The 26,321-nt window shown below is 41.7% G+C and overlaps 1 protein-coding gene across 3 annotated transcripts in view; it reads left to right on the top strand.

The window, feature by feature from the left end:
- Positions 1-26,321, top strand: part of Polr3b (RNA polymerase III subunit B) — a 114,720-nt gene that overhangs the window by 1,499 nt on the left and 86,900 nt on the right. For all 3 annotated transcript variants that reach the window (XM_013123368.3, XM_005083788.4, XM_040755196.1), the window contains exons 2-9: positions 4,591-4,623; positions 4,807-4,863; positions 4,948-5,012; positions 9,023-9,098; positions 10,358-10,458; positions 12,562-12,653; positions 15,275-15,392; positions 16,983-17,091. In XM_013123368.3, the coding sequence (XP_012978822.1) occupies positions 4,591-4,623; positions 4,807-4,863; positions 4,948-5,012; positions 9,023-9,098; positions 10,358-10,458; positions 12,562-12,653; positions 15,275-15,392; positions 16,983-17,091 (651 nt within the window). The remainder of the gene's footprint in view (positions 1-4,590; positions 4,624-4,806; positions 4,864-4,947; positions 5,013-9,022; positions 9,099-10,357; positions 10,459-12,561; positions 12,654-15,274; positions 15,393-16,982; positions 17,092-26,321) is intronic.

Here is a 26,321-nt window from a genome sequence, read left to right as displayed (position 1 = left end):
TACAGTCATCGTTAACTGCAGCACCAGCTGGGGCTCTGTCCCTTCCACACAGACCTCTCAGGGCTTTCTGCTGATTGTGTCCCCACCCCTAACTCAGCACTTGAACACTAGCTCACCGGACCTGCTGTCTTGTCTTATCCTCTACCTTAAGACTCTTCTGTGTACCTACCCTCCTGACCTGTCTAACCCATAGCAAGGTACACATCCTCAGTGTCCTCAACCCTGGAACTCCTGGAAAATTTCTATACCCTGATACGCTTTTCTGACAACTCAAATCAAAGTGAGTCAGAAAGAGCCCAGGTTTAATGAGTAAATGCTCTTTGATGATTTTCCAGCCCCCCACCCCACCCCAGAGAGGAGATGGGGAAGAGAAATTAAAAAACTATGTATCTTTTTTCTGGGTGGCAGTTTAAATACCTGTGAGAGTGGTCTTTAGCATCTCTGGGGAAGGAGTCATCATTTGGTGGGCTTTCTGAGATGCAGCAGGGTTTGGAGAGAGATGGGGAGGGGGCTTGAGGTGGAACTTCCACCGAAACATCCCAGACTCTTTGGGTATATGGGTGCCAGGGGCTGGGGTGCAGCTTCCACCAGAACACCTTCAACCACATGTGTCTGCTCACAGTGGCTCCTTCTGTTTGTAGTGTCTTCCTCATAGACACACCATGCCCAGGCATCCAGTCCAGCTACCACATGTAATGATTGACCCCTGGGCACACTTTCATCACAGTGCCTGCTAGGTATTATTGCATTTGCTTACATGCTCCTTATTTATGTTGAAGACTTCTGAATTCAGGAAGCATGTCCATTTATTCAATTGTTTGTTTTCAGTTGGCAAAACACCACTACCAAGTAAGTACTCAAGAAGATCAACAAATATTTATTCACTTTATCAATCAGTAATAACTGGCCCCCAAAGCTTGAATAACTTCTCCTGCCATGCTATAATATGAAGGCAAAAATATACTAGAAATTATTAATTCAAATAAAATGGAGCTCCTGTCTAGAAAGTTGTAGAGGAAATGTAAGTTGGAAAGTTGAATAGTGAATAGCTCAGTTAAAAGGAAATGACATTTTCATTTAATTCATCTTATTAAATATTGCTCTAATAAATACTGTTCAGATTAATCTTCATTAGTTCAGCAATGAAATTGTAGCTTATTTCACAAAACTAAAAAAAAGAAAATTGTACAAATAAGTGCAATGTCAATTTCCGAGAGTCTCTGGTATCATTCTAGGCATTTCTCTTTAGATTTTTGAGACATGGATTCTCTGTGTAGCTTTGGAGCCTGTCCTGGAACTAGCTTTATAGACCAGGCTGGTCTTGAACTCACAGATATCTGCCTGCCTGTGCTTCCTGAATGCTGGGATTAAAGGCATGCTCCTTCACTGATTGGCGATTCTAGGCACTCCTTTGGCAAAGGCAGTAATGTTATTTGCTATATTTATTCATTCAGGGAAAATGCCAAGACCTCAGGACCCCACTACAGAGACTAAGACTGGAAAAAATAACTCGCAGTATTAGAAACACAAGGGACTGTGGCAGATACTGTAGGAAAGATTCTTTACCTTTCCAAGGAAGTCCTATGATGGATACACAGAATTTAACCTACAAATAGGGATGAGGAAAAAAATAGAAGAAAGTAGAAGTATACAAGAGAAAAAAATCTCAGAGTAGAATAAGCAATGTTGGGAAAGAGCCTGGAGAAATAGCGCTGGCCAGATTTGGTGAAGCAAACATGTGAAGACTTTAGATTTTAATCCCATGTTTAGGCTGGGTGGTGGTGGCGCACACCTTTAATCCCAGTACTCAGGAAGCAGAGGCAGGTGGATCTCTGTGAGTTCGAGGCCTGCCTGGTCTACAAATTGAGTTTCAGGAGAACCTCCAAAGCTACACAGAGAAACCCTGTTTGGAAAAACAAGGCAACAACAATAACAAAAAAGTCCTATGTGTAGTCACTGTTCTATTGCTGTGAGGAGACACTGTGACCAAAGCATTAATTGGGGGCTCGCTGGCATTTTCAGGGCTTAGTACATCGTCATCATCTTAACGGGGAGCGAGGTGGCAGGCGTGGTGCTGGAGAAGTAGCTGAGAGCTTTACACCCTGGTCTGTATGCAGGCCAAGGGAGAGACTGCGCCTGGCGTGGGCTTTGCAAAGCTCTAAGGTAGCCCGCAGTGGCAAGCTTCCTCCAACAAAGCCATGCCTCCCAATCCCAGTCCCTTCAGTCAGTTCCGCTCCCTGGCGACTAAGCATTCAAATATATGAGCCTCTGGGGCCATTTGGGGGGGTGGGGGGCTGGGGAGGGGGGAGGTGAGACAGGGTTTCGTTTCTCTGTGTAGGTTTGGCTGTCCTGGAACTCACTCTGTAGACCAGGCTAGCTTACGGAGATCCGCCTCCCTCTGCCTCTGGAACCACTAAGATTAAAGGCCTGTGCCAATGCAGCCCTGGCTCCTCTGAGTCCATTCTTATTCAAACCGCCACACTCTAAGTCAAAGGGCAGTGCTTTCCTAAAGTATCTCATAGAATGATAATAATGCTTAGAGTCCTATTACCAAACCTTACGCTTTCTCTTTGTTACCTTCCTTGAAATCTTCACCAAGTTGATGCTGTTAATGTATTCTCTCATTTTTCTTTGTGGAGACATTGTTTCATGTAGCCCAGCCTAGACATATATAGCCAAGACCGATCCTGAACTCTTGATTTGCTTCCATTATCTAACTGTTAGGTCTATAGAAATTAGATAATGCTACCACATGCCTGGCTGGAAGGTTTGAATAGTTTTAAAAGAAAAGGCTAATAGAGTAGAATTGGGGACACATTCAGGTTTGGGGTGATTTAAGGGAGGGAGGGCTTCCCATTTTTTTTCTGGAGATTAGAAAGTATTTGTTGTGGCAGACAGTGAACTTTCCACTATGAACTGTATACTCCTGCCTTTGAGATAGGAGGAATTTCACTGGGCACCCAGGGAAAATTTTGAAATGTGGGAGCAGAAAATTGAAAAGTTAGAAAAGGGTTGCTGAAACAAAATACCATAACTTGAGAGTATAAAAGCAAGTTTAATTTCTTACCTTTCTGAAGACTGGAAGTCCAAGATCAGTCTCATGGCAGAGCCTCTTCCCTAGTGTATGCGGGTTACTGACAGTCTTTGTACGGAAGCAGCTCTGTCTTCTTTCATCTTCACGAGACAGCATCCCTGAATGTCTGTCCGAATGCCCCTTTGTTATAGGGGCACCAGCCACACTGAATTAGAGTTCACCATGTCGTCCACAGTCTTGTAGGCCTGGCCATATAGAAGTCAGCATAGGAATTTAATTCAACCTGTAATCGTTTATTCTTTTTCTGTTTAATCAGATATAATGTAGCATAATATTGCACAGATATTGAGTGTTGGTTGCTTGCAGATACCTAAGCAACATTTACCCCATATATGCTCTAGAACACTTCCTTTACTCCAAAAGGTTCTCTTATAATCTTTTCAGCTACACACCTCATACACACGCATGCACGCATACACACATGTAAATTAAAGCCATTCTTGCTTTCTAGTATCAGAGACTGGCTTGCCTGCTTTCTGGGGCTCCTCACATCCTCATTTCTAGATGTTAGAAATTCTTAACCTCTCTCTCTCTCTCTCCCTCTCTCTCTCTCTCTCTCTCTCTCATTTTTGAGACAGGGTCTCACTACGTAGCTCTGGCTGTCATGAAACTCACTGTATAGACCAGGATGGCCTCAAACTTACCGAGATCTGCCCGGCTCTGCCTCCCAAATGCCTAGGATTACAGGGTACTTCACTACACTAGACTGTTGATGATTTCGTGCAACTCTTTTCCATTATTCCTTAGGTAAGCTCATTGTCCCTTGGCCTTAATAACTGCTACCTAATTTAAACCGCAGGCCACTCTGTCTGTAAGTTCCAGACATCAGCTGCCCATTTGGCATTTCTCCCTGAATGTCTAATTGGTATCTGAGACTAAACATGCATCAGCCAAACTCCCAGCACCCCCAAGCCCTGAAAACCTGCTGCTCCTACACAAGTCCCCATGCACTCATCTCTGTCAGTGCTGGCTCTGTGCCCCTTGCGCCTTAGAGCAGAAACCCTGCTGTTAATTTTAACTTCACCTTTTCTCGGGGAGCCGTCCAGTCTGTTGTCACGTTTTACTGGCTTTGTTCCAGGCTAACTTCTCACCCTTGCCTCTACATGTGATACATGTGTGTGTGTTTATAGAGGTATATTATATATAGGGAGGCCTGTGATACATGTGTGTGTGTTTATAGAGGCATATTATATATAGGGAGGCCTGTGATACATGTGTGTGTGTTTATAGAGGCATATTATATATAGGGAGGCCTGTGATACATGTATGTGTGTTTATAGAGGTATATTATATATAGGGAGGCCTGTGATACATGTGTGTGTGTTTATAGGCATATGTAATATTATAAACGTCATGCTTACAATAGCAGCTGTATTGTAAAATTTCCCCCTTTTGGTGTACTTCTCCCTTTGTACGGTGATAAACTTGGTACATTAGAATAACTGTTTTGTGCCTAGTGGTGCAGAGTTCTCATGTTCTTATTGTTTGGTCCACAGGAGAAATGGAGGCTGCTTCCAGCATTCTTAAAGGTAATTGTTTGTTTGATATTTAATAATTATTATCACACGATAAGTCACTAGATGGTCCTTTTTATTTTTCTAACTAAATGCATTTATTAATCTTTCTTGTACTTGAATGAGAAAAACTGATGGTTACATATGTACAAGTGACTCATGCACCCTGTGGTTATCCTTCCTTCTTCCTGTGTTTAGGTGAAAGGCCTTGTGAAACAGCACATAGACTCCTTTAACTATTTCATCAATGTGGAGGTAAGCATCCAGGGTTTACACTAGACTACACTGAGGACCAGCTGGAAGTCAGAGTTTTGTTCTAATACTGCATTTCTGCTGCAGATAAAGAAGATAATGAAAGCCAATGAAAAGGTTACAAGTGATGCTGACCCCATGTGGTACTTAAAGTAAGAAACCAACTACTCTTAAATAGTATTCTGATTGTTTTCTAAGTACTAAAGTGAATATACTCACTGTCAAGTCTCTTAAAAACCATTATTTTGTCTATTTAGTAAACTAATTATAAAGTGCTCATTTGACTTTTTAAAAGTTATTAAAACTGGCTGGGTGCTAGTGGCGCACACACCTTTAATCCCAGCACTCGGGAAGCAGAGGCAGGCGGATCTCTGTGAGTTTGAGGCCAGCCTGGCGTGTTCCAGGACAGCCTCCAAAACAATACAGAGAAACCCTGTATCAAAAAACCAAAAACAAGTTCTTAAAACTGTTTTAATTCTTTTAAGCAAGCCTTTCTTTTGATGTAGAAAAAAAATCAAAACTGCCCTGTATTCTTTGCACAGCATATGTTACTACATTGTATATAGACAGACCACAGCCATCAGAACCAAAATGTTACATTGATTGGGTACTGCCAGCTAAACTGTAGACCAGATTGGATGTTTTTCCCATTTATGTCATATTTCTTGTACCAGAATCAGTCCCTGGCTCCACGCTAGGCTGTTAATCCCTCTGAGCAAGAGTAAAAGCCATTTACCAAATTCTTTGGCCAAATTATGCAAGCTTTGTTTTCTGTGAGACGGGGTATCTCCCTAAAGTGGGATTTGAGGAAATAGCATTGAACATAGGAGACAGTGGGTTCGTATAGCCCCTCAAACTGCAAGACTGAGAGGTTACCAGGAGTTGGGGGGATTTCCAGAGAAATTTTGGGTTACTTAGGAACTTGGCTGAACATTTCAAAATTATTTAGCAAAATATCTTACTAGTGTAGAGGTTAGGGTATAGGATGTAGAACATGTCAAATTCCAGAAATTGGATCAAGACCTGGTCAAATCAAGTTTTACAGAAAACAGGGATGAACTTATTTTGGCCTTGTAATAAAATGGCTTCTAATCTTACTATGGAATCGGGCTGTTCCAGGTCCACCACTATTTCTATATGTGTTTGTGCACAGCTGAGTGCAAATGCCCTTGGCGGCCAGAAGAGGGCGTCAGATCCCTGGATCTGCCGGGCTGGTGCTGGGGATCCAACTTCAGGTCCTCCTCAAGGGTTTACACTGTGGAGACATCCCTTAGTCCCCTCAGTCTACCTGGTGTCTCTGGCCATGATACTTCTAAAGTCTGACCAGATAGAGGGCCTTTCAATTTGAGTATTTGGATACTTGCTCATGATTAGATTACGGCATGGATTTTTAGCAAGAACATCTCATAGCCTCTCACCATGGGTTTTAATGTACATTGATGAATTTTGTCCATAACAGTTACTACCATGAGATAATTATAAGTCTCTCTTCCATCATCCCTTCTGTTTTTAATGTTCCCACACCCTCATTGTACTTTTCTGTATATTATTTTATGTTGGCCGAGGCTCATAGATATTTATTTTTTCCTGTTGTTTGTAATCCAGTGTTGTTACTCTCTTGCTCAGATTGTCCTAGCTTTGCCATAGGGAAATCCTTCAGCTTGATTCATGTCCTTTCAAAATGTGCTGTCATGATATTTCAACAACTACTTTACTTTATGGATATAATATAAATATTGGGACTCAACCATTTCTCCAAGGTGCCTTATTCTTTTACTGGCAGGTAGTACTTGTAGATCAACATATGGACACTAAGTGCAGACAGCGTTAGCAAACACATGTGCGTGTACTCACACATTCATGCATACATGTGTGTCCTACCCGTTTTGTTTGTAGTAGAGACTGTAGACTAAGCCCCTGATGCTCAGCCAACAGCGCTACTCGTTCTAACAGGCTTCCTTTCCTTGTTTGTGGCTTCAGTCCTGACAGTGAGAAATGGAGCTCACATAGCTGTAATTAATTTTTAAAAATTTCAACCCAGGTTATACACAAAGAAACCTCAGGAAACTGATACCTCTGCAAGAAGAATGTTCACTAACTAGAGGACAGCTGTACACGTCCTTTCTATCTTCAGCCTTTCAGGATACAATCAAACTGCTGTTTTCCAAGGACGCCCTTCTTTCTTTCTATTTCAGTGCAGTTATATGAGTCCTTGGTAATCAGTAAGGTTTGCACTTAATTCTGGGTTAATTTGAATTATGCCCTTTTGGGCTGCATCAAAATACTATCATTGGAGGAGTTAGACCTGGGCCAAAAGTGTCTTCAAAAGTTGGTGCTTCCTTCCCTGTTCTTTTCACCCAGCTTCCAACTACTTCTGGTAGTGAAGAACCTCATTAGGCTCCCATTATCCTCTCTTCTTTTCCACCAGTGAGCATATATTTTTGTCTCCTAAGTCTTCCCTTTTGTTTAAAGCAACAAACACTTGAATGCTCACATAGCACAGACAAAGCCTCAATCATTGCTGTTTTCATTGGGCATCAATTTTTTTTTTTTTTTTTTTTTTTTTGGTTTTTACGAGACAGGGTTTCTCTGTATTGTTTCGGAGGCTATCGGTCCAGCCCGGCCTCGAACTCACAGAGATCCGCCTGCCTCTGCCTCCCGAGTGCTGGGATTAAAGGCGTGCGCCACCACCGCCCGGCCTGGGCATCATTTTTATGAAGCCAGCTCTGATATTTTCTAATAAAACCTGCATTATCTTTTAAAGATGCTTAGGAGACTGGAGGGATGGCTATGTGGAACGTGCTGAGTTTGGATCCAGGCCCTCATGTAAAAGCTGGGTACATCATTGTGTACATCTGACCACAGCACTGGGGATATGAAGACATGCATGTTCCAGAGCTTGAATGTAGCCAACAAAAGTTCTTGAATTTCATGTTCAGTGAAAGGCTCTGTCTCAAAAAAATAAGGTGGAGGGGCTGGAGAAATGGCTCAGCAGTTAAGAGCACTGACTGCTCTTGCAGAGGACCTGGGTTTAGTTTCCAGCACCCACATTGTGGCTGATAACCCTCTATACTCCAGTTCCTGGGAGCCAGTGCTCTCTCCTGACTTCTGTAGGTACCATGCATGCACACAGTGAATTTACATGCAGACAGAACACTCAAACACATAAGATAAAAATAAATCTTTAAAAATACATTAGATACAGAGCAATAGAAGGAACAGCCCAGCACTAATGTTTGGCCTCTAGTGCACCTGTGTTATTTATTTTTTATTCTTTGGCTCTTTGGGCTCTTTTGGGAGCCTGCCACCCAGCTCCCAAGTAAATTACTATTACTTATGAATCCCCGTCCTTAGCTTGGCTTCTAGCCAGCTTTTCTTAAATTACCCCTTCTACCTTTTGCCTCTGGGCTTTTTCCTTTTCTTCTGTGTATCTTACTTCCACTCTTATTCCAGGTCTGGCAGGGTGGCTGTCCCCTGATGTCCTCCTCTCCTTGTTCTGTCTTGCTTCTCCCAGATTTCTCCTCCTATTTATTCTCTCTGCCTGGCACCCCGCCTGTCCTTCCTCCGGCCTCACTATTGGCTGTTCAGCTGTGTATTAGACCATCATGTGTTTTGGACAGGCAAAGAATCACAGCTTTCCAGAATTAAACAAATGCAATGTAAACAAAATCAACACATCTTCACATCATTAAATAAATGTTCCAGAGCTTAAACAAATGTAACAAACTTACAATAATATTCTACAACATACCTGTGCACACACATTACATATTCATATCTCCCTCACACACACTTACCTGTGCACACACACATACATATTCATTCATCTCTCACACAAACCTATGCACACACATGTACATGTTCATACATCACACACATGTACCTGTGCACAGCCACATACATACCCATATATTTCTCTCACATACACACCTGTGCTCACACATGCATCTTCATACATCTCACATACACACACACACGCACACACACACTGCATGATGGAATTTCCCCTCGTTTGTAAAGTAATATGAACTATCACTTCAAGAAGATGTCAATTATCACTTTTGTTTGTCATCCTCAGTAAGGGAGGTGCTTTTCAAAGACTGAGGGATCACTCACGTATGTTCTAAAGACACATCATCAATGAAATAAATTTGCTTTTCAGATATCTTAATATCTATGTTGGACTTCCTGATGTTGAGGAAAGCTTCAATGTAACAAGACCAGTGTCCCCCCATGAGGTAATTGTGCATCTTACCTTACTTGTACTTGTTTGTTTTCACCTAGAGTCTGCTCCTAATGTGTACTCTTAGGATTTTTCTGTTTGAAACTGGGTACTTTGGAAAGGTAGCCAGTGCTCTTAACCCCTGGATCATTCCTTCAGCCCTACATAAACACTTTTTATCAGTCAGGAATAGAAAATTTAAAATTTTGTTAAAACATACTTGTACATACATTTCTAGTCTTGTTCAAGGTATTATACCTATAAAGTTCATTTAACAATGTAATGCAAATTTCTATTCCTTGAAAGTTATTCTTACCAACTGTATAGGATAATAAGGAAATGTAGTTTAGTAATTAGTCACCTATTACAGTTGAACTTGTAGTCACATTAGGTATGTTTTCAAGGTCAAACAAAACTTTAGGAAGACGGGTTGTCTTCAAACACTTCAGAGATCTATAGAATATGGCATTTGAGATGTTTAAATAATACAGGCTCTTTTTTTTTTTTTGGACAATGATATATCTGCTCTTGACAGCACCAATCTACTTCAGAGATGATGAACATTGAAAAACTCCACATGAAGTTTACTTTCTTTGTGGCAAAAGTTAGCCCCAGAGCAAGAAAGTGCCCTTGACTCAAATGCTGACAGTGTGCTGTCCAAATTGTACAAGCAGGACATAAAAGAGAGTGACTCTCAAACCTTGTCAAAACAAGGTGGGACAGTCCTTCAAAAACTCTGCTTCATAGAAAAATCTGTCAGATATGCTAGACCTAGAGGCCAAAGATGGATGTCCCAAGGCTGCAGAGGACCTTTGGGTGACTGTCCAGGCAGCCAGCTGTTTTTTTTGCCATTTTTCACATTTTTTTTGAAGTCTCTTGCTCATACTTCCTGTTTACTCAGTATTTCCTTTTCAGGTCTCTGAGGGAATTGAAGACTAGATAGTAGAATTATATGTTTCTTTCTTTTATGATTGTTAACAGTTTTGAACAGTATAACCAGCCACATTAATTCGTTTCTATGGTGGATTTGCAAGGAACAATCTGATTGCTATGACGATGTGGAAACAAACTATTCACTTGTATTGGGTTAATGAGGAGAAGATTACTCCTAGGATTATTGTTCCATCTTTGCACTGACAGGACTAGGGATGCTAGAGCAGTATTTAGGCCAATGCATGATGTCATCTCCTTCCTTGGGAAAGTAGGCTTGGAGTAGAGTTCAGTTTGGGGGCTCTGAAGGGAAGAGGGGCAGTAACTGTGTGGTTTTTGTTTCAGTGCCGTTTGAGGGACATGACATACTCTGCCCCAATCACGGTGGACATTGAGTATACCCGAGGCAGCCAGAGGATAATCCGCAACGCCTTACCTATTGGCAGGTGAGAAGGGACGTTGCTGTTGGAGCCACACTGCCTGGAGTTCTGCTCCATAATGTTATCCTAAGCAATTAGTCAGGCTTCTTTACCTCTCTCCCTCATCCCAAGTGTGTAGGAAGCCGTACCTATCTCATGGAATTACCTTGTGGATCCTTAGATAAGGGCCAGGCAGAGCTGTGGTTCTTAGTAATTGTAGATCATTTTGTAAAGCTGAGGAAAATACTTCCTTTCTCTTCTCCTGACGCTAACAGTGAGTGCTCAGTAGGTCAGTTAGGTGACACCAGCAGTGAGCACTCAGTAGGCCAGTTAGGATTTCATTGAATTCTTCTGCACTGGGTTTCTTGCCGTATACTGTGCATAGTTTCCCCAGACATTTATTTATGTGTATTAGTAGTTATGGAAGAAGTTATTATCTCCCAGAAGTTTGAAAATAATGGATAGCATCAGCTAGCATTTTTGGAATGTGCTTTTCCTAATTAGGGACATTTGTTGAGTCTTCTGTAGAAAAGTTATGCATTTAAAGTGTTTTTGGTTTTCTTGAGGTAAACCATGTGTACCAAGTTTTTTTTTTTAATTTGTTGGAGAGTGTAGCTCATTTACATCTATTGCACACACCCACATACACAGTTTAAATGCATAGATGTATATATTCAATATATTTCTATCAGTGTATTCTGTACTTGAAATCTTTCCAACTTTATGTTTTTATTTTTTTCTCCTTTGCTCCAATTTGGGTTAATGGGAGCTCTTTTCTTTCTTCTACTTGCTCTGAAAGGCATATGCATCATTTCTGGCTGTGTTACTTAAGAACTAAACTGCATAACTTAACAAAGTTTGAATATAATATCTTTATTATCCTTTTAGGAAGAGTAATATCTTAGAAAGCTTTGACTTGGGTCCAGTCCTTAACTTTTGTTATGCCAAGTTCCTCTCGTCTTGTTTTTTAGCCCATAAATTCAAAATCATTGTTGGGCTATAAAGTTAACATTTAGTAATATTTCTGTGCATTTGTTTTCTTTTCTTTTTTCTTTTAAAGAGACTTACTTTTATTTATGTGTGTGGGTGTTTTGTTTACATGTTTGTATGTGTACTACATGTGTGCTTGGTTCTGAAGGAGGGCTGACGACAGCGTCAGGTCCCTAGAACTGGAGTTAGGGATGGTTGTGAGCATCCGTGTGGGTGCTGGGAACTGAAGCTGGGTCCTCTGGAAGAGCAGCCGGTGCTCCTGAGCACGGGTCTTCACCCGCAGGAGGTGCTCCTGAGCACGGGTCTTCACCCGCAGGAGGTGCTCCTGAGCACGGGTCTTCACCCGCAGCCCCTTGTTTGGTTTTCTTTGTGTACCACATGGTTTTCACGTCAGACGTTGGTTTGTGTTTATTTTCCATGTTGTGAAGTTGGAAACTCTTCTAGAAATTTCATTAGTGACAGTGTTTTTACTTTTTTTTTTCTTTTATTTTTCAGTTTAAATTTAGATAAGAAACAAGGTTGTGTTTTTACTTTTTAGTTTGTGTCTGAAAACATGTCTGTGTGACCTCCATGTGGTTGGTCCTGACAGATGTGGATTGCTCCCTCGGCGCCCAGTTTTTCCTTTTGGTGATCTGCTGCGCTCTTGTTTTACGCGCTCTTGTTTTACGCCGTCTTTCCCACCTGCTGTGTTGTATGTTTAGGTGTGTTCCTCAATTCCGTGTAGATAGGAGTGTGAAGGCTTCTACATATCTTTAATTCCGCAGCTTTCCTCATTTGAATAAGCTTGTCTGGAGGTCTGGTTAGGTATGCGTTAGACTGTCTTGTTCTTACGTGGTGCTTACAGTCTTCGAGCCCAGCTCTTAGTCTTCCTAAAATAGTGTTCTTGATAATTGCTCCCACTTAGTGATTCTCTCCTCAGCTGTGCCATTGTTGTTATCCAGCACAGCTGCAGATTTTGTTATCTGTGCCATACAGTATGTCTGGGAAATCTTTGGTTTCCCTTGGCTGTCCCGTGAGACCATCCAACACCCTGTGACCATCCTCTGACACGGTCACGGGGGTGCAGGCCTCTCTGCCATGTGTCCACTGCATTCTTTATGCCCCAGCCTATGCATAACAACTTTTTTCTACTCTCAACAGAATGCCCATCATGCTACGCAGTTCAAACTGTGTTCTGACCGGGAAGACTCCAGCAGAGTTCGCCAAACTGAACGAATGTCCATTAGACCCAGGTGTGTGATGACTGCTGTGCCCTCCGCCCCTTCCTTGTCTGTTGTTCCTAGCATTGTGCTGAAGCCTTTCTGCCTTTTAACGAACTGGCTGGAAAACTCTGTTCACAAACTTCTGAAGATTTGGCACCAGCTTTATTCTAGATTTCTAAAAATATTCAATTATTTTGTTAGCTTTAAGATTTTAGTAGCTTAGCTTCTGTCTTATTGCCAAGGCTTGTTCTTCTCTTTCTTTTGATGTACTTGAAACTCGAGATTCTCACAGTTACTGTCTAAGCTATTCTGAAAAGACCTCAGTAGCTCTCTATAGTCTGTGTTAAATGTAGAAAAGGGGGAAAAATGAAAACATTTTTGCTGTTGTTTAAGCTCTTGAAATTTATATTTTTGTGCTGATTTCTAGACTATTTTGTGGTAAGACTTCAAACAACAGACTGTAGAGTTTCTCCCAGTGCCTTTACTTGAAGTCCTTGTATCAAGGGGGATTTTGTGTTTGTTGGAGGGGAAGAGGTTTATTTGACTTACGCTCCCAGGTCACAATCTATCATTGAGGGCATTCTTGGCAGGAGCTCAAGCAGGAATTGAGGCAGAAACCATGGAAGAATGCTGCTTTCTGGCTTGTTCCCAGGCGCATGTTTCCCTACCTTTCTTATGTAGCTCAGGCCCACCTGCCTAAGGAATGCACTGCCCACATGGGCTGGGCCGTCCCACACTAGTTAGCAATCACGGACAAGCCTGCCGGGTAATCCAATGAAAGAAGTACTTCATTTGAGGTTCCCTCTTCCCGGTGTAGCAGCAACAAAACTAGCCAGTACCCTTGCGCCTTGTCAGCTTGACATACATGTGCCTCACTGTAAACCACAGTTGTCCCTTTCTGGCTTGTTCCCAGTATCTCATGTTAATATCATAATACAAAATATGGTACAACCTTAAAAGTTCTTCAATCTTTAAAAATACAGGTTCAGTCTCTTAATGTGTGGGCCTCTATAAGGCCCCAAACAAATCATCTACTTCCTTATTCCAAGGAGGACGGATCAAAGCACAATCAGAATCCAACAGTGTAAAAAGTTCAGTGTCTGACATCCGCGATGCAATCATGGCCTTCCGGCTCCAGAAGGCTTGGATACTTCACTCTTTGGATCTGCCATTCCCGCCCACACAGCTTGTCACATAGGTGCACACCAGCTTCCCTGCACACCTGCAGCTGTCCTTAGTGGACGTCCCACGACCCAGGCATCTGCAGTGTCTTGGAGTCTCCACTTCAGCTGGTCTCTCTTTGGGGACTTTAACGCTTCCACACGGTGCCAAGCCTCAGCTTCTCTTCCTGACTCCTTCAGTTCTGCAGCTTGGTGCTGCCAAACCACCACCACATAGAACCACCAAGTTCTGCTGCAAGCTTGAGGTGCAGCCTCCCTGTGCTTACCCTGAGGACATACTTCGAAGATTTCTCTTAAGTGATATTGGTCTCATTAATCACAACTGTTTCTCAGTCCCAGATAGCCAGCCTCCATTGTCTCAGTAAAACAGGTTTCACTGCCATAGATTCTTTTTTTTTTAAAGATTTATTTATATTTATTATGTATACAGTGTTCTGCCTGTATGTATGCCCACAAGCGAGAAGAGGCACCAGACCTCATTATGGATGGTTGTGAGCCACCATGTGGGTGCTGGGAATTGAACTCAGGACCTCTGGAAGAACAGCCAGTGCTCTTAACCTCTGAGCCATCTCTCCAGCCCACCATAGATTCTTAATAGAAAATACCACACAAACAGCTCTAACAGAGTCTTTGCTTCCCTCTGAATCTTTACAAACCAGAACCCCATTGTCTGCCTTTTCAGTATTCTTACCTTCCAAGCTTTCACAGAACAACCTGTTACTCTCTGAGCACTCAATGGCTTTTCTAGCTCAAAGTTCCAAATGCTTCCATGGCTTTCCTCAAACCAACATGGTCAGGTCCACCACACAAACACCCCACTTCTGACCTAATTTCTGTCCTAGTTTGCTTGTCTTTGCTGTGATAAACACTGCAGCCAAAAGCAACTTGAAGAGGTATTTATTTAGTTTACTCTTCCAATTTATAATCCATCTTTGAGAGGAGTTAGTTCAGGAGCTCAAGCAGAAACCATGAGGGAAAGAAACACTGTTGTCTGTCTTGTTCATCACTCTTGCTTATGTCTGTCTAGGCAGGAGCAGTAGGCTAGACGCTCTTACATCAGTTAGCAATCCAGACCATGCCACATAGCCATGCCCACCAGGCCAGCAAGATGGAGGCGATTCATCAGTGAGGTTCTCTCCTTCCAGTGTGTCAACTTGACAACCGAACTAACCAGAGCAACCAAACAGTCAGATATGCTGTCTTTAAGAGGTGTATTGGCTTTGGTTCAGTTGTGTAAAACCATGTGCTGATACAGTCATCAGTTCACAGAACGGTGTCAGCAGTCCCTTCCAGTTAATGGTTGCTGGTGTCTAAAGCAAATGACTGATTATGGGCACTCACCTGTAATCCAAGCACTTGGGAGGTGGGGACAGGAGGGTCAGGGCCAGTCTGTACTGGTACTCACCGACCACCTCACCTACTCACCTGGTGCAGAAGAGATGGTGAGCTTTTCTTGTTTCCTTTGGGCAGGTGGCTACTTCATTGTTAAAGGGGTCGAAAAAGTTATTCTTATCCAAGAGCAGCTGTCCAAAAACAGGATCATTGTGGAGGCGGATAGGAAGGGGGCCGTTGGAGCTTCAGTTACCAGGTATGGGGAATGGATGGTGTTTTTCAAAACATTAATCTTTTCAGCAGTGGTGGGTGGTTGGCTTATGTGGCTGTGGCAGTTTTCTCAATAGCAGATAGTGTATTGAAAACTCATTTGTTGTATAAGTGTATAAATACAGTATTGATTCCAGGGTTGAAAATGTAAGGCAGCATTTGGAAGACACTAGTTAATTTGTGTTCTTTATTAATTTATAGCATTAAAGACACTTTTAAAGAAAAAGCACAAAATCACTCTTCAAGGTTTTTACACTCCTTTTCGGGTTTTTTATAAGCAAGGACTATTCACGTATAATACTTAGCATGTCCTTGTTACCTGTGCAGACTGACTCTTCACATTCACCTACTATAACAGCAGCGCTCTTTAGGACTTCTGCAGCTTCTATTCTCGTGTGATTTGAAACTTGATGGTTATGAGGGCAGGAAGATTGTAGCATACATAAGATGTCAGTGTGCAGTAGTTTCTCTTCTGGTGGCCTGTAATGAGCCTATTAACATAGGGTTCTGCAGGCTTCTTTCTCATGGAGAGGCAGCTAACAATAGCAGCCACTTACCACTACCAAAGACTTAATAGGAATCAGTCAGTTTCTTTGGTACATTATGCATTTTAGTTACTGCACAGTCCTTCAGGATAAGTGATATTGCTTCCATTTCATAACTAAACTCAGGGTCATCTTACTGTAAGAGGCCCTCAGCATCCATCTCTTCCAACTGTACACAGTTTTTGGAGCCAAAGCATTCTGGATTTGAATCCAAAATGGTGACATTTCTGTCTGTGACACTGCAATTGACAGTTACTTAGCTCCTCTAAGTCTCAGTTTTCTCATATGTGATTTAGAGGGAGCTCTCAGTAAGTGTTGTCATGTGGAGATTAGAACTCCCATGCCATATGGCAACAGAGTAGTAGGCAATTAATATGTGCTACTGCTGTGGTTGAATAGAGCTTTTGCAACGTTTTATAGTCTCATGACAGAGACCATAGAAGGAGCTAAATTAGGATGATTTTTGCTTTACTGTGTGCCCATACTGTGTGTAGCTTTTAGATTACTAATTTAAAACTTACTTCTCCTTAGAATGTGGTCTGACCCGTTTTGAGATTTTTCTTTTCAAAAAGCCAGCCATGAATATATGCCTTACATTGGGTCAAACTAATTCAGGTAGAATAAAAAATGAAATAAGTTAAAAGCTAGGCACTGTGGCACATAACTGTAATCTTTGTATGTAGGAGTTGGAAGGAGGCGCCAGGAGTTTGAGATCATCCTTATGTAGCAAGTTCAAGGCCAGCCTGGACATGAGCTCTTTCCTCAAGAACCAGCCAACAAACACACAAGGGCAACGGGAAGGGAGATTAGGTCAAAGGGTGGATCGCTCGTTCACAATATCTCCATCATAATCTTGAAAAGGAAGAAACACATGCATTGTTTAAGAGTTGGCAGGAAGTTGTGTATCGTTGAATGTCAGTTAATTAGGGGTAGCTTTGTTTGTTGAGCAGCTGAACCTGGCTGGATAGTGGTCGTTGCTATTGGAGTTCCTGGGTAGGGATGCAGTTTAACTGGCTTGTGTTCTCTCATAGCTCTACCCATGAGAAAAAAAGTAGAACCAATATGGCCGTGAAACAAGGACGGTTTTATTTGAGGCATAACACCTTGTCTGAAGACATACCCATTGTCATCATATTTAAGGTAAGACTACAGCTCTTTTCCTGAAAACTAGAAAGAGTTTCTCTAGTTTCTTCCTTTATTAATTACAAATTTAATTTATCTTTGTGTACATATGAGTGTTGACTGTATGTATGTGTGAATGCACATGCCATGTGTGCCTGTGTGGAGAAGTCACTTCTCTCCTTCCACCGCGTGAATTCCAGATGAACTCAGATCGTCAGGCTAGGCATTAGCGTCGTTACCCACTGTGCCATCTCACCAGTCCTAGTGGTTTCGTTTTTGTTTTCATATAAAATTAGGGAGGTAGAATTATGCAGGTAATGCGTTCTAGGAACAGAAAGGTTTGTATCATACTTCAGTTGTATTTTAATCTGTTGATACCAGACTGTAGAAGGGTGTAGTGATGAATTAGCCTTTCCCACCCTCTTCCTAACCACAAAGTGCTACCTAGATCCTATTGCTACCAGTTTGTCCTGAATCTTTTAATAGGTAGTTTGCATATTCATGAGTAGAGATAGGTGTTTTGTTGACATGTGCAGCATGTATTATTTCACACTTAGCTCTTTCTGATTTTATAACTTACATCTTGGATATGGTGTGAGAGTTGTCTATGCAGACTTGGTTTCTTCTCAGCTGCTGTGCTAAAATACCAAATGACAATAGCAGCATATGGGGAAAGGGGTCTATTCTGGTTCACAGGTCATCATGGCAGGAAAATCAACATGGCAGAAGCCTGAAGCATCTGGTCACATTGCATCTGTGGTCAGGAAGCAGAGAAGGGGGAACTCTTGCTCAACTCACTTTCTCCTTTCCATAAAGTCCAGGACCACAGCCCAGGGCATGGTGCCACTCAGAGTCTGCGTCTTCCCATCTCAATAATCTAATCAAGACAGGACCCAAGACATGCCCAGAGCCTGACTCTGAGGTGACTCTATGTCTCACCAGGTTGACAGTGGGGATTAACCACAAACAGACCTGTTGACAGACGGTTCCACTTACAGGTATTCCTGTAACAAATCTTGTCCTATCCTGCCAGCCAGCTCCCAAATAACAATACGGAGATTGGTTAATTATAAAAGCTTGACCTTGGCTTAGGCTTGACCCATTATCTCTTATAACTTAAATCAACCTGTTATATTAATCTACATTTTGCCTTGTGGCTTTTTATCTTTCGTTCATCTTGTATCTCCTGTTTCTTGTCTGTCTGTCTGTCTGTCTGTCTGTCGGGTGACTCTGCCTTTCTTCTTTCCAGAGTCCTGTCTGTCCCCAGAAGTGTTACTTAACCTCTCCTGTCTAGACACTGGCCATTCATCTCTTTATTACACCAATCACAGCAAATACATTTTCACACAATGTATAAATAATCCACAACATTTCCACCTTTTGTCTAAATAAAAAGGAAAGGTTTTAACTCTAACATAATAAAATTATATACGATAAGAACAATTATCAGGTAACACATTTACACTGTCCAGTCTATTTGTATTTAGCAGACTTGGAGAAAGTATCTGTCCTATTTTAATGAGTCCAAAGTTTTGGGCCTAATTTGTTTTCTATCCTAATTTGCATTACCAACCCAAAACTATCTGTTTAGACCTCAAAACGTATTTTTAGATAAATAATTTAAGTTTTTATATCTCTCAGCCTTATATGCTTTATATCTCTTATGTAATTTTCTTTCTTAAATTTGGTAACAAGGAAAACTGTAACTTTCTCATCTTCAACTCCAACAGAGATCCAAGAAAAATATAATATTACCTGATTAAATAGAAAGTGTAGAGCAAGCAGCTTCCAAAACTGTAGAAATGACAGAAGCAGCTGGCTGCTTGAATAGTCATCCAAGGTTTTTCTGCAATATTGGGTATCCGTCTTTGACCTACAGGCCTAGAATATCTGACATACTTTTGTGAAGCAGGGAATTTTGAAGAACTGCCTTACCTTGTGTTGGCAAAGTTTGGCAGTTGCCTTCTTTTGTGCCCTGCTTGTCCATTTTGGACAGCATCCTGTCAGTAGTTGAGGCAAGGGTAGTCCCTTTGCCCATTGGCTAACTTTGCCACCAATGAAAGCAAACTCCATATGGAGGTTCTTCAATGCCCAATCCTTGTTTGTAGTTAATTGGTGCTGCCAGGAGCAGATGTATCTAGCTGTCAAGAAAAGGCCTTATATTATAAAAAACATCTTAAATGCCATAATCTGTAGATCAAGTGTTTGAAGACCATCTGTGTATCCAGAATATGTTTCCATTTGACCTTGAAAACGTATCAAACATGGCTACAAATTGTTAGATGACTAACTGCTAACCTATACTTCTTAATTATCCTATATAGTTTGTAATAATAACTTTCAAGGACTAGAAATTTACATTAGATTGTTGAATGAGATACATAGGTACAATACCTTAAACAGGAGTATAAACATACATAGAGTATAGCAAAAGTAACCTTAAATTTGTATCAATATACAAAATTACTCTATACAAGAGTAGAAACATGTATACAGTGTAACAGAAATAAATTTATATCAGTATACAAAAATACCTTATACAAGAGCAGAAATGTGTACAGTATAACAAAAATAGCTTTAAATTTGTATGAATATAAAAAATCCATACCAATGTAAAATATTTGAGACTAGTCTTTGCCTTTTTAATGTAAAAGTAGATTCAGTAATCTGCCTTTTGTCCTATCCTATGTCCTCCCGTTTTCTTTTCAGAGTGGGATCCTTGAATCTAATGTCCTTCGCTTAGTTTCCTCCCTTACCATGACCAGTAACAATTTGCAGCCAACCCCCCTAAATGATGACCAACATTCATAACCCATCCAAGAACCAAAACCAAAACTTTACCTCTTGGGACTGTGGGTGTCTTATTCTTAAAATTACTTTCTGTTGTTTGGGGCTAATGGCATCTTTAGGGAACCCTATGAAAATTGAAATAATGGTTAAATCCTGGGAAAACTAGCTGTGTTATTTTTTGTTTAGTTTCTGTGTGATAGGAAAATGTAGAGCTTATCTGAAGTCTTGGTTAGTCTATGAGGCTAGATCATCTCAGCAGCTTTGAAGTTATTTGGAATGCAGAATTTTGCGAAAACTGTAACGAAGCATTTTGAAAGTCTGGATTACCTAAGCTTCCTTTCTTTGTTGGTGTCTGGTCCTTTTTTTCTGATAACATGTAAACTTTTACAGGATATTTATATATCTTCATTAACGCAAGTATGGAATGTGCAGTGTGCACAACTCACCTAAAGATGATTTTTTGTTCAATGTTTGAGTAGTTAAAAGGCATCTCTTAAGTTTATAAGTTTGTTTGGACTGTGTAACCGAAGCTCTATCCGTGCTATATGTGAAAGGATGGCATGTAATAATAAGTCATGAGGACTCTTGAGCCAATACGTTTTATCCTGCTTCATTCCGTCTCAGAGCTGTTCCCACGGCAATGGATCAGCTTATATATCACCTATCTTCTTGACTTTGTCCCTTGAGTCTGTAGCCAAGATCCCCAGGAGGTTTCCCCCTGGTCAGATCTGGTTTTTTAATTTTGAAGGAATCCGTAGCAAAAGCATAATCTCTCCCCTCACACAGCACATTGTACGACTCAGTTTGAAGCCAAGATATCCCTAAGGTACATAGGCTGGTTTAGTTCTGCAGTCCCTCCTGAAGTACATAGGCTGTTTAGTTCTGCAGTCCCTCCTGAAGTACATACTTGGTTTCATTCTGCAGTCCCTCCTGAAGTACATAGGCTGTTTAGTTCTGCAGTCCCTCCTGAAGTACATACTTGGTTTAGTTCTGCAGTCCCTCCTGAAGTACATAGGCTGTTTAGTTCTGCAGTCCCTCCTGAAGTACATACTTGGTTTAGTTCTGCAGTCCCTCCCACAATCCAATGGCTCTCATCAACTGTTGTTCTCTGTCCATTAGCATTCAAAAAATTCAAAATTAGCAAAGTACTATATAAGGTCCAAACTCCCTGTGTTATAATATTTCCCATCCCTATGTGAATTTTTTTATGACTTTACTCTCTTTTTAAAGATTTTATAATTTTTAAATTATTTTTTTGACTGTCTATACCCATTTTCTTTTCTTCCTTTAACTTCTAAGCACATTTTAAAGCATACTCTACCTGGTCAGAAGTTTTCTGGGTCTGACTTGGCTTTACTTAGCATCTGCAGTGTTCTCTGACTGCATGAGACAAATATTGAACTGCCCTGCCAGCGGCCACACAGCTCAGCCTAGTGCAAGGCGCTTATACCTGGCACTGGTGGCCGGCTGAAGCCCGCAAGCAGCAGCTGGGAGCCTCGTCTCTGTGCCACACTGAGCACTGGCCTGCCTGAGAAACTGCAGGACTAGGAATCCGTGTCCAGCTCCTTGTGCAGAATGTCTCTTAGCTTTCTCAGGCCCTGTGTCTGGACATTGGGCCTCCATGTTGGACACCATATGTAATGTATCTTTTTCTGTCCCACCAGCCAGCTCCCAAATAATGACACGGAGAGTGTTTATTACTTATAAAAGCTTGTCCTTAGCTTAGGTTTGTCTCATTAGTTCTTATAACTTAAATTAACCCATTCGTATTATATAATATTATATTAATCTATGTTTTGCCTCATGGCCTTTTGCCTTTCTTTTATCTTGCACATCTTGTTTCTTCTCTGTTTGGGTGGTGACTCTGCTTTCTTCTTTCCAGAGTTCTCTGTCCCCTGAAGTCCCATCTAACCTCTTCCTGTCTAGCTATTGACCATTCAGCTTTTTATTACATCAAACACAGCAAATAGATTTCACACAGTGTGCAAATATCCCAAAACATGATCCAGGTCCCAGTTCATGGACACAACAGCTCTTGATATAAAACATGCTGTGATATCTTGAGAAATTACAGATCTGTTCTTTTTTATAGACTTCTATATCTCTTGTTTCTAGATAAAGATGTGTCCTTACTATACAACTGGATTTTTTAAGTTTAGGTATTGGCTTAGAACTTGAAAAGCTGTTTCCTGTGGAAAGGATAAGTTGGTATTCTTCTTGGAAAGTGCTATGATCCATTTAACATGTTGTGAGTGTGAATATGGGTAACATGAATCTGGATGCCTAGCTTGCCTAGCTCAGAAGGAGTCCCCACTTGGCATGCTGGGGAATCTCAGAGACAAGCAGTGCTCAGCAGCACCCTTCAGTTTCTCTTTGGGACTCAGAGTTCCTGTCCCACAGCTGCTTTATAGTAGAAATAGAACCAGCAGACAGAGATCCTATGCAGGGTTAGTAATTAATCTGGTCAAAAAGGAACATCATTTGTTGTCACAAAGAAGATACTGAGCCTCTACTCTTAAAGAAGTTCCTGGGTTGCATGGAGTCAGGCTTCTTCAAGTGTGGCTTGTGGTTATGGGTTGGATATGCCCCTGGACATTCACAGGTACTGAATGCATGCTGACAAACCAAGTTCTTTAACTTGAGAAATAGCCATATGTGAAATACAGCCATATAAAAGGGTTCTATGTACTATTTTCTTTGTTTAGTATATTTTTGAGGTCTTTATGGAACCCATATTGGAGCCCAACAATTGGCTGAAAGTTCTATATAGAGTCATTATTTTTTTACAAGATGATGATGATAATCATAGCGATAGGAACATTGTATCAGGAGTTCAGAGAGAGCCTCGCACATTCTGCTGTCTATCTTCCCTTCTTTGAAATTTGTATTTTCAAACACAGAAGGAATTTTGGCTTTTCTTAGCCATTTGATCTACAGCCTAGAATTACATCTTCAGCAGAGGGCAGTATGTCTCATGTATACACAGTGATGGAGACATTTCATTTGCAGCCTAGAATTACATCTTCAGCAGAGGGCAGTATGTCTCCATGTATCCGTGGCATGTTTTTTTTTTATCTCCGAAGTCTTGAGCATGAAAATGAATAGCATTGCTCTTTTTAGACTAGGAGTGTTAATTGATCAGAAGCATATGATCTTTTTTTTCACTCATGTAGATGCTCACATGGATTAAAAATCTGAAAAGCTTTTTTTTGACTACATGACCAAAGTTTAATAAAATAATTTCTCCTGTAATATTTAATATTAATGTTGTAAACATAAGCAAGTTGTATCTAGAAAAAGGCTATGAATTTAACAATCTGTTTATTATGTAACCAGTTAGAAATGAAGAAAGGCTCTGAAAAGTATAGCGTATTTTTTTATATTTTACAAGTCTCTTTGTGAGCTATGATATACATAACAACTTATATTGTGTTTTACTTGACAATAGGTTATGGCATCGTTCTGCGTCATCATTAGTGATCATTATGTGTGTAATTTACTTCTTGCTTTCTAGAGTATGGTTTTAGGTGTCTTTTTTCTTTTCCCACTTGGATGTTTTCAGTCTTACCCACACACTATAATCTGGCTATCCTTATCATGCATATTCATGCATATTGCTGATAGATTATGGGATTTTAATCCTGGAAGTTGGAGTGTATAAATGACCTAACTTTGAGCACTATGGCGTTTCAGATAGCATTTAAAGCTGTTTAGTTCAGATGAGTGACCTGAGTGTATACAGTCGTGTGTTAGTCTTCCCTTCAGGAGTGTTTCAGTCAACTGCTGAGGTCTTGTTTGTTTGTTACCACTCATTTCTACGTGGGTGACAGTGCAACTTATTGGAGATCTTAGAGGCAAACAGATTTAGCCTAAATTTCTGTTTCTCCACTTAGTAGCTGTGTGACATTGGGCAGAACTCCCCACCTTCTCTGAGTCCTGAATCTTTCTAGAGAAAACTCACCTCCGGGAGTGATGTGAAACACAGATGAAATATGTATTCTTTTCTCTTTGCTCAGCCCTTCTACCCATTGCCGGAAGCTGGGGAAAATAAACAGGGTTCTGGAAGAGGCACATGGTTTCTCTTTGTGTGTTGTGTGGCCTGAAGACCTTGACAGTCATTAGGACCTGATGGTTGTTGATTGTAACCAACAATTGACTAAAAGCTGCAGAAGCAGCAGGGTTTCCAGACTCCATGCTGGGTCTGAATGTGCTGGGCAGAGCTTGGAAGGCCTGCACCAGCCTTATTTATGGCTTGAATCGTCAGAGGCTCTCCTGCCCATGAGTCTGCCCTCTCTGTTTTGTGTCACAGGCTTTCAGCAGTGGCACTGTGCTGGCATCTGTAGCCCAAAGGGATCAGGGCTGGACTTTGTTTCTCAGATGCCATCCCCTGTGGGTGTTTTTATCTTTAAAGGGAAGTGACTACAGATTAAAGGAAGCATTGCAGTTCCCTTGTCTGTGAGCACTGTTGTTAGCAGTGCAGTTCAGGCTTCTGGGTCTTGTCTGTGAGGAGGTCCCCATCATCAGGACCCTTCTCCATGGGTGCCAGTCACCAGCTCCTCCTTCTCTCTGCCTTTAAAACTTATGCTCGTGGATGTCTGAGGACAGCTTCATGCTACCGTTGAAAGATTGCCTCTCCTTGGTTTTGTCACTGATTGCCAGACCATGGGTGACCTTCAGACAAACTTTCTCTCTGCCAATTTTTCCTAAGCTTGTTATTGTATAGTGTTTTCTCTTTAGTTAGTGGCAGCCATGAGGGCTCAGGAGCACAAGATGTCCACATAATGTTAGCTTTCAGGTGTCTACATTATATCTGTAAAGTGAAATGGATGGGCATTTTGTTTGTTTCCATGGCGATATATCGTTTATTTGTAGCCATGACTGCTGAAGGCTAAATAGTGCTAAAGTTGATTCAGTCTTTGGAGCTGAGGCTCTTTTGACAATACTTGACTGAGTCACAGTCCCTGCGTCTCAGTGACCCAGTAGGAAGGATCCAGTCTTGCTGGAGCACTCTGGCAGTCCTCATGCCCCATGCCTTAGCTCCCTGAGCCCCCTAAGTCTCCTCCGTTTCCTTAGTATTATGTGCCTTCCTCTTCCCTTCAGAAGGGGTATGTCAATTCAAAAATAACTATAAAAACACATATTTGTTCTGTTGCTCAGAAATTTGGGGGTTATTTGGCTGGGGGGCTTCTGGCTCAGGGTCTTTCTGTTATCTGTAAATCAGCCTGTCTGTTGTCACCTGATGCTGAGTCAGAGCTGGGTGAGCATCAACATGGTAAGAGGCTGTAAGGTTTCTGTTTTTTAACCTCTCGACCCCTCACACTCTTCGTGGGTTCCCTCATGATTGAGCAGCGGGAACAAGCAGGAAACTGTAAAGACAGGCCTCCAGAGCTGAGTAGGTTATGTCTTCCCACAGGGGAGACACCAGGTTTACTCTGCTCAGAGGAGTTAGAGATAGGGGTTTGGGGGACATTTTCAACTTCCCCTCAGTTGGCATGAAAGGAACATATCAGCTCCTTAGCATTTCCCAGGTCTTCAAAATCTTCAAGTCAAATGAATGATCATAGAACTCTGAGCTGGCAGGGTCCATTGTACTGTCATAGAAGGAGTGTATGACAGAATAGAGTTGGTATCGTCTCAGAAGAACACTCAAGGATTGAGGGTTCTAGATAGATGCCCTCTCAGGGGACAATGCCTTTGGAGTTCTGCATTGGAGCTGGAAACTCCATTTCCTTCTGTTTTGTGTGGAAGGGAACTGAAAAGAAGACAGGTGACAAACTTGACTAGAGAGTTTTCCTCTGGCTTGGTCTTCTCTCAAAGCAGAAGGAAGACATTTTGATGCAAACATGACTTTCCTCTGACTTCCAAGAAGCAGGTCATTACCACACCAGCAGAGGGCTAGTGGGATTACGCTCTGTCTTTCCACAGAGAATCGTTCTGGCCAAGTGTCTGAGCGGGCGGGCAGGCGGGCGGGTGGGCGAGCGAGTGAGCGAGTGAGTGAGTGAGTGGGTGGGTGAGCGAGCGAGCGAGCACTGGACCGTGTAGGACTACAGAGACATGTGGCTTGCAGCCCGTAAGAAGGTTCCTAGTCAGGGTCACACTCACTTTCAGCAATGCTCATTTCTGACTTGCTACCACTGGGGCTCTTGCTTTTGGTTTGCTGTTGTTACTGTGTCCAGGCCTCTCCACTAGACTTCCCAGCCTCAGTTCTTCGTGGTGAAGCTCTTAGAATGTTTCACAGAAATTGGGAGGTTGTACACATTCTTGAGGATGTTTGCTTTCCTCTTCCTAATGACAATTTCTATTCCGGGTTCTCGTGCAGCTTGGGCGATGGCTGCCAGTGCCAGATGGCACCGTTTCTGAGAGAAGCACTGGCTTTTGCTTAGAAGTAACACCCACAAACAATGCCAGATTAGCATAAGCAAATGTCAGTGCGTGAACACAAAGCCAACGCTCTCCCT

The sequence above is a fragment of the Mesocricetus auratus genome, unplaced genomic scaffold (assembly GCF_017639785.1).
Source record: "Mesocricetus auratus isolate SY011 unplaced genomic scaffold, BCM_Maur_2.0 Super-Scaffold_100011, whole genome shotgun sequence".
NCBI classification, from domain to species: domain Eukaryota; kingdom Metazoa; phylum Chordata; class Mammalia; order Rodentia; family Cricetidae; genus Mesocricetus; species Mesocricetus auratus.
Note: the sequence above shows the minus strand (reverse complement) of the source record. Positions and strands in the feature narration are given on the sequence as shown.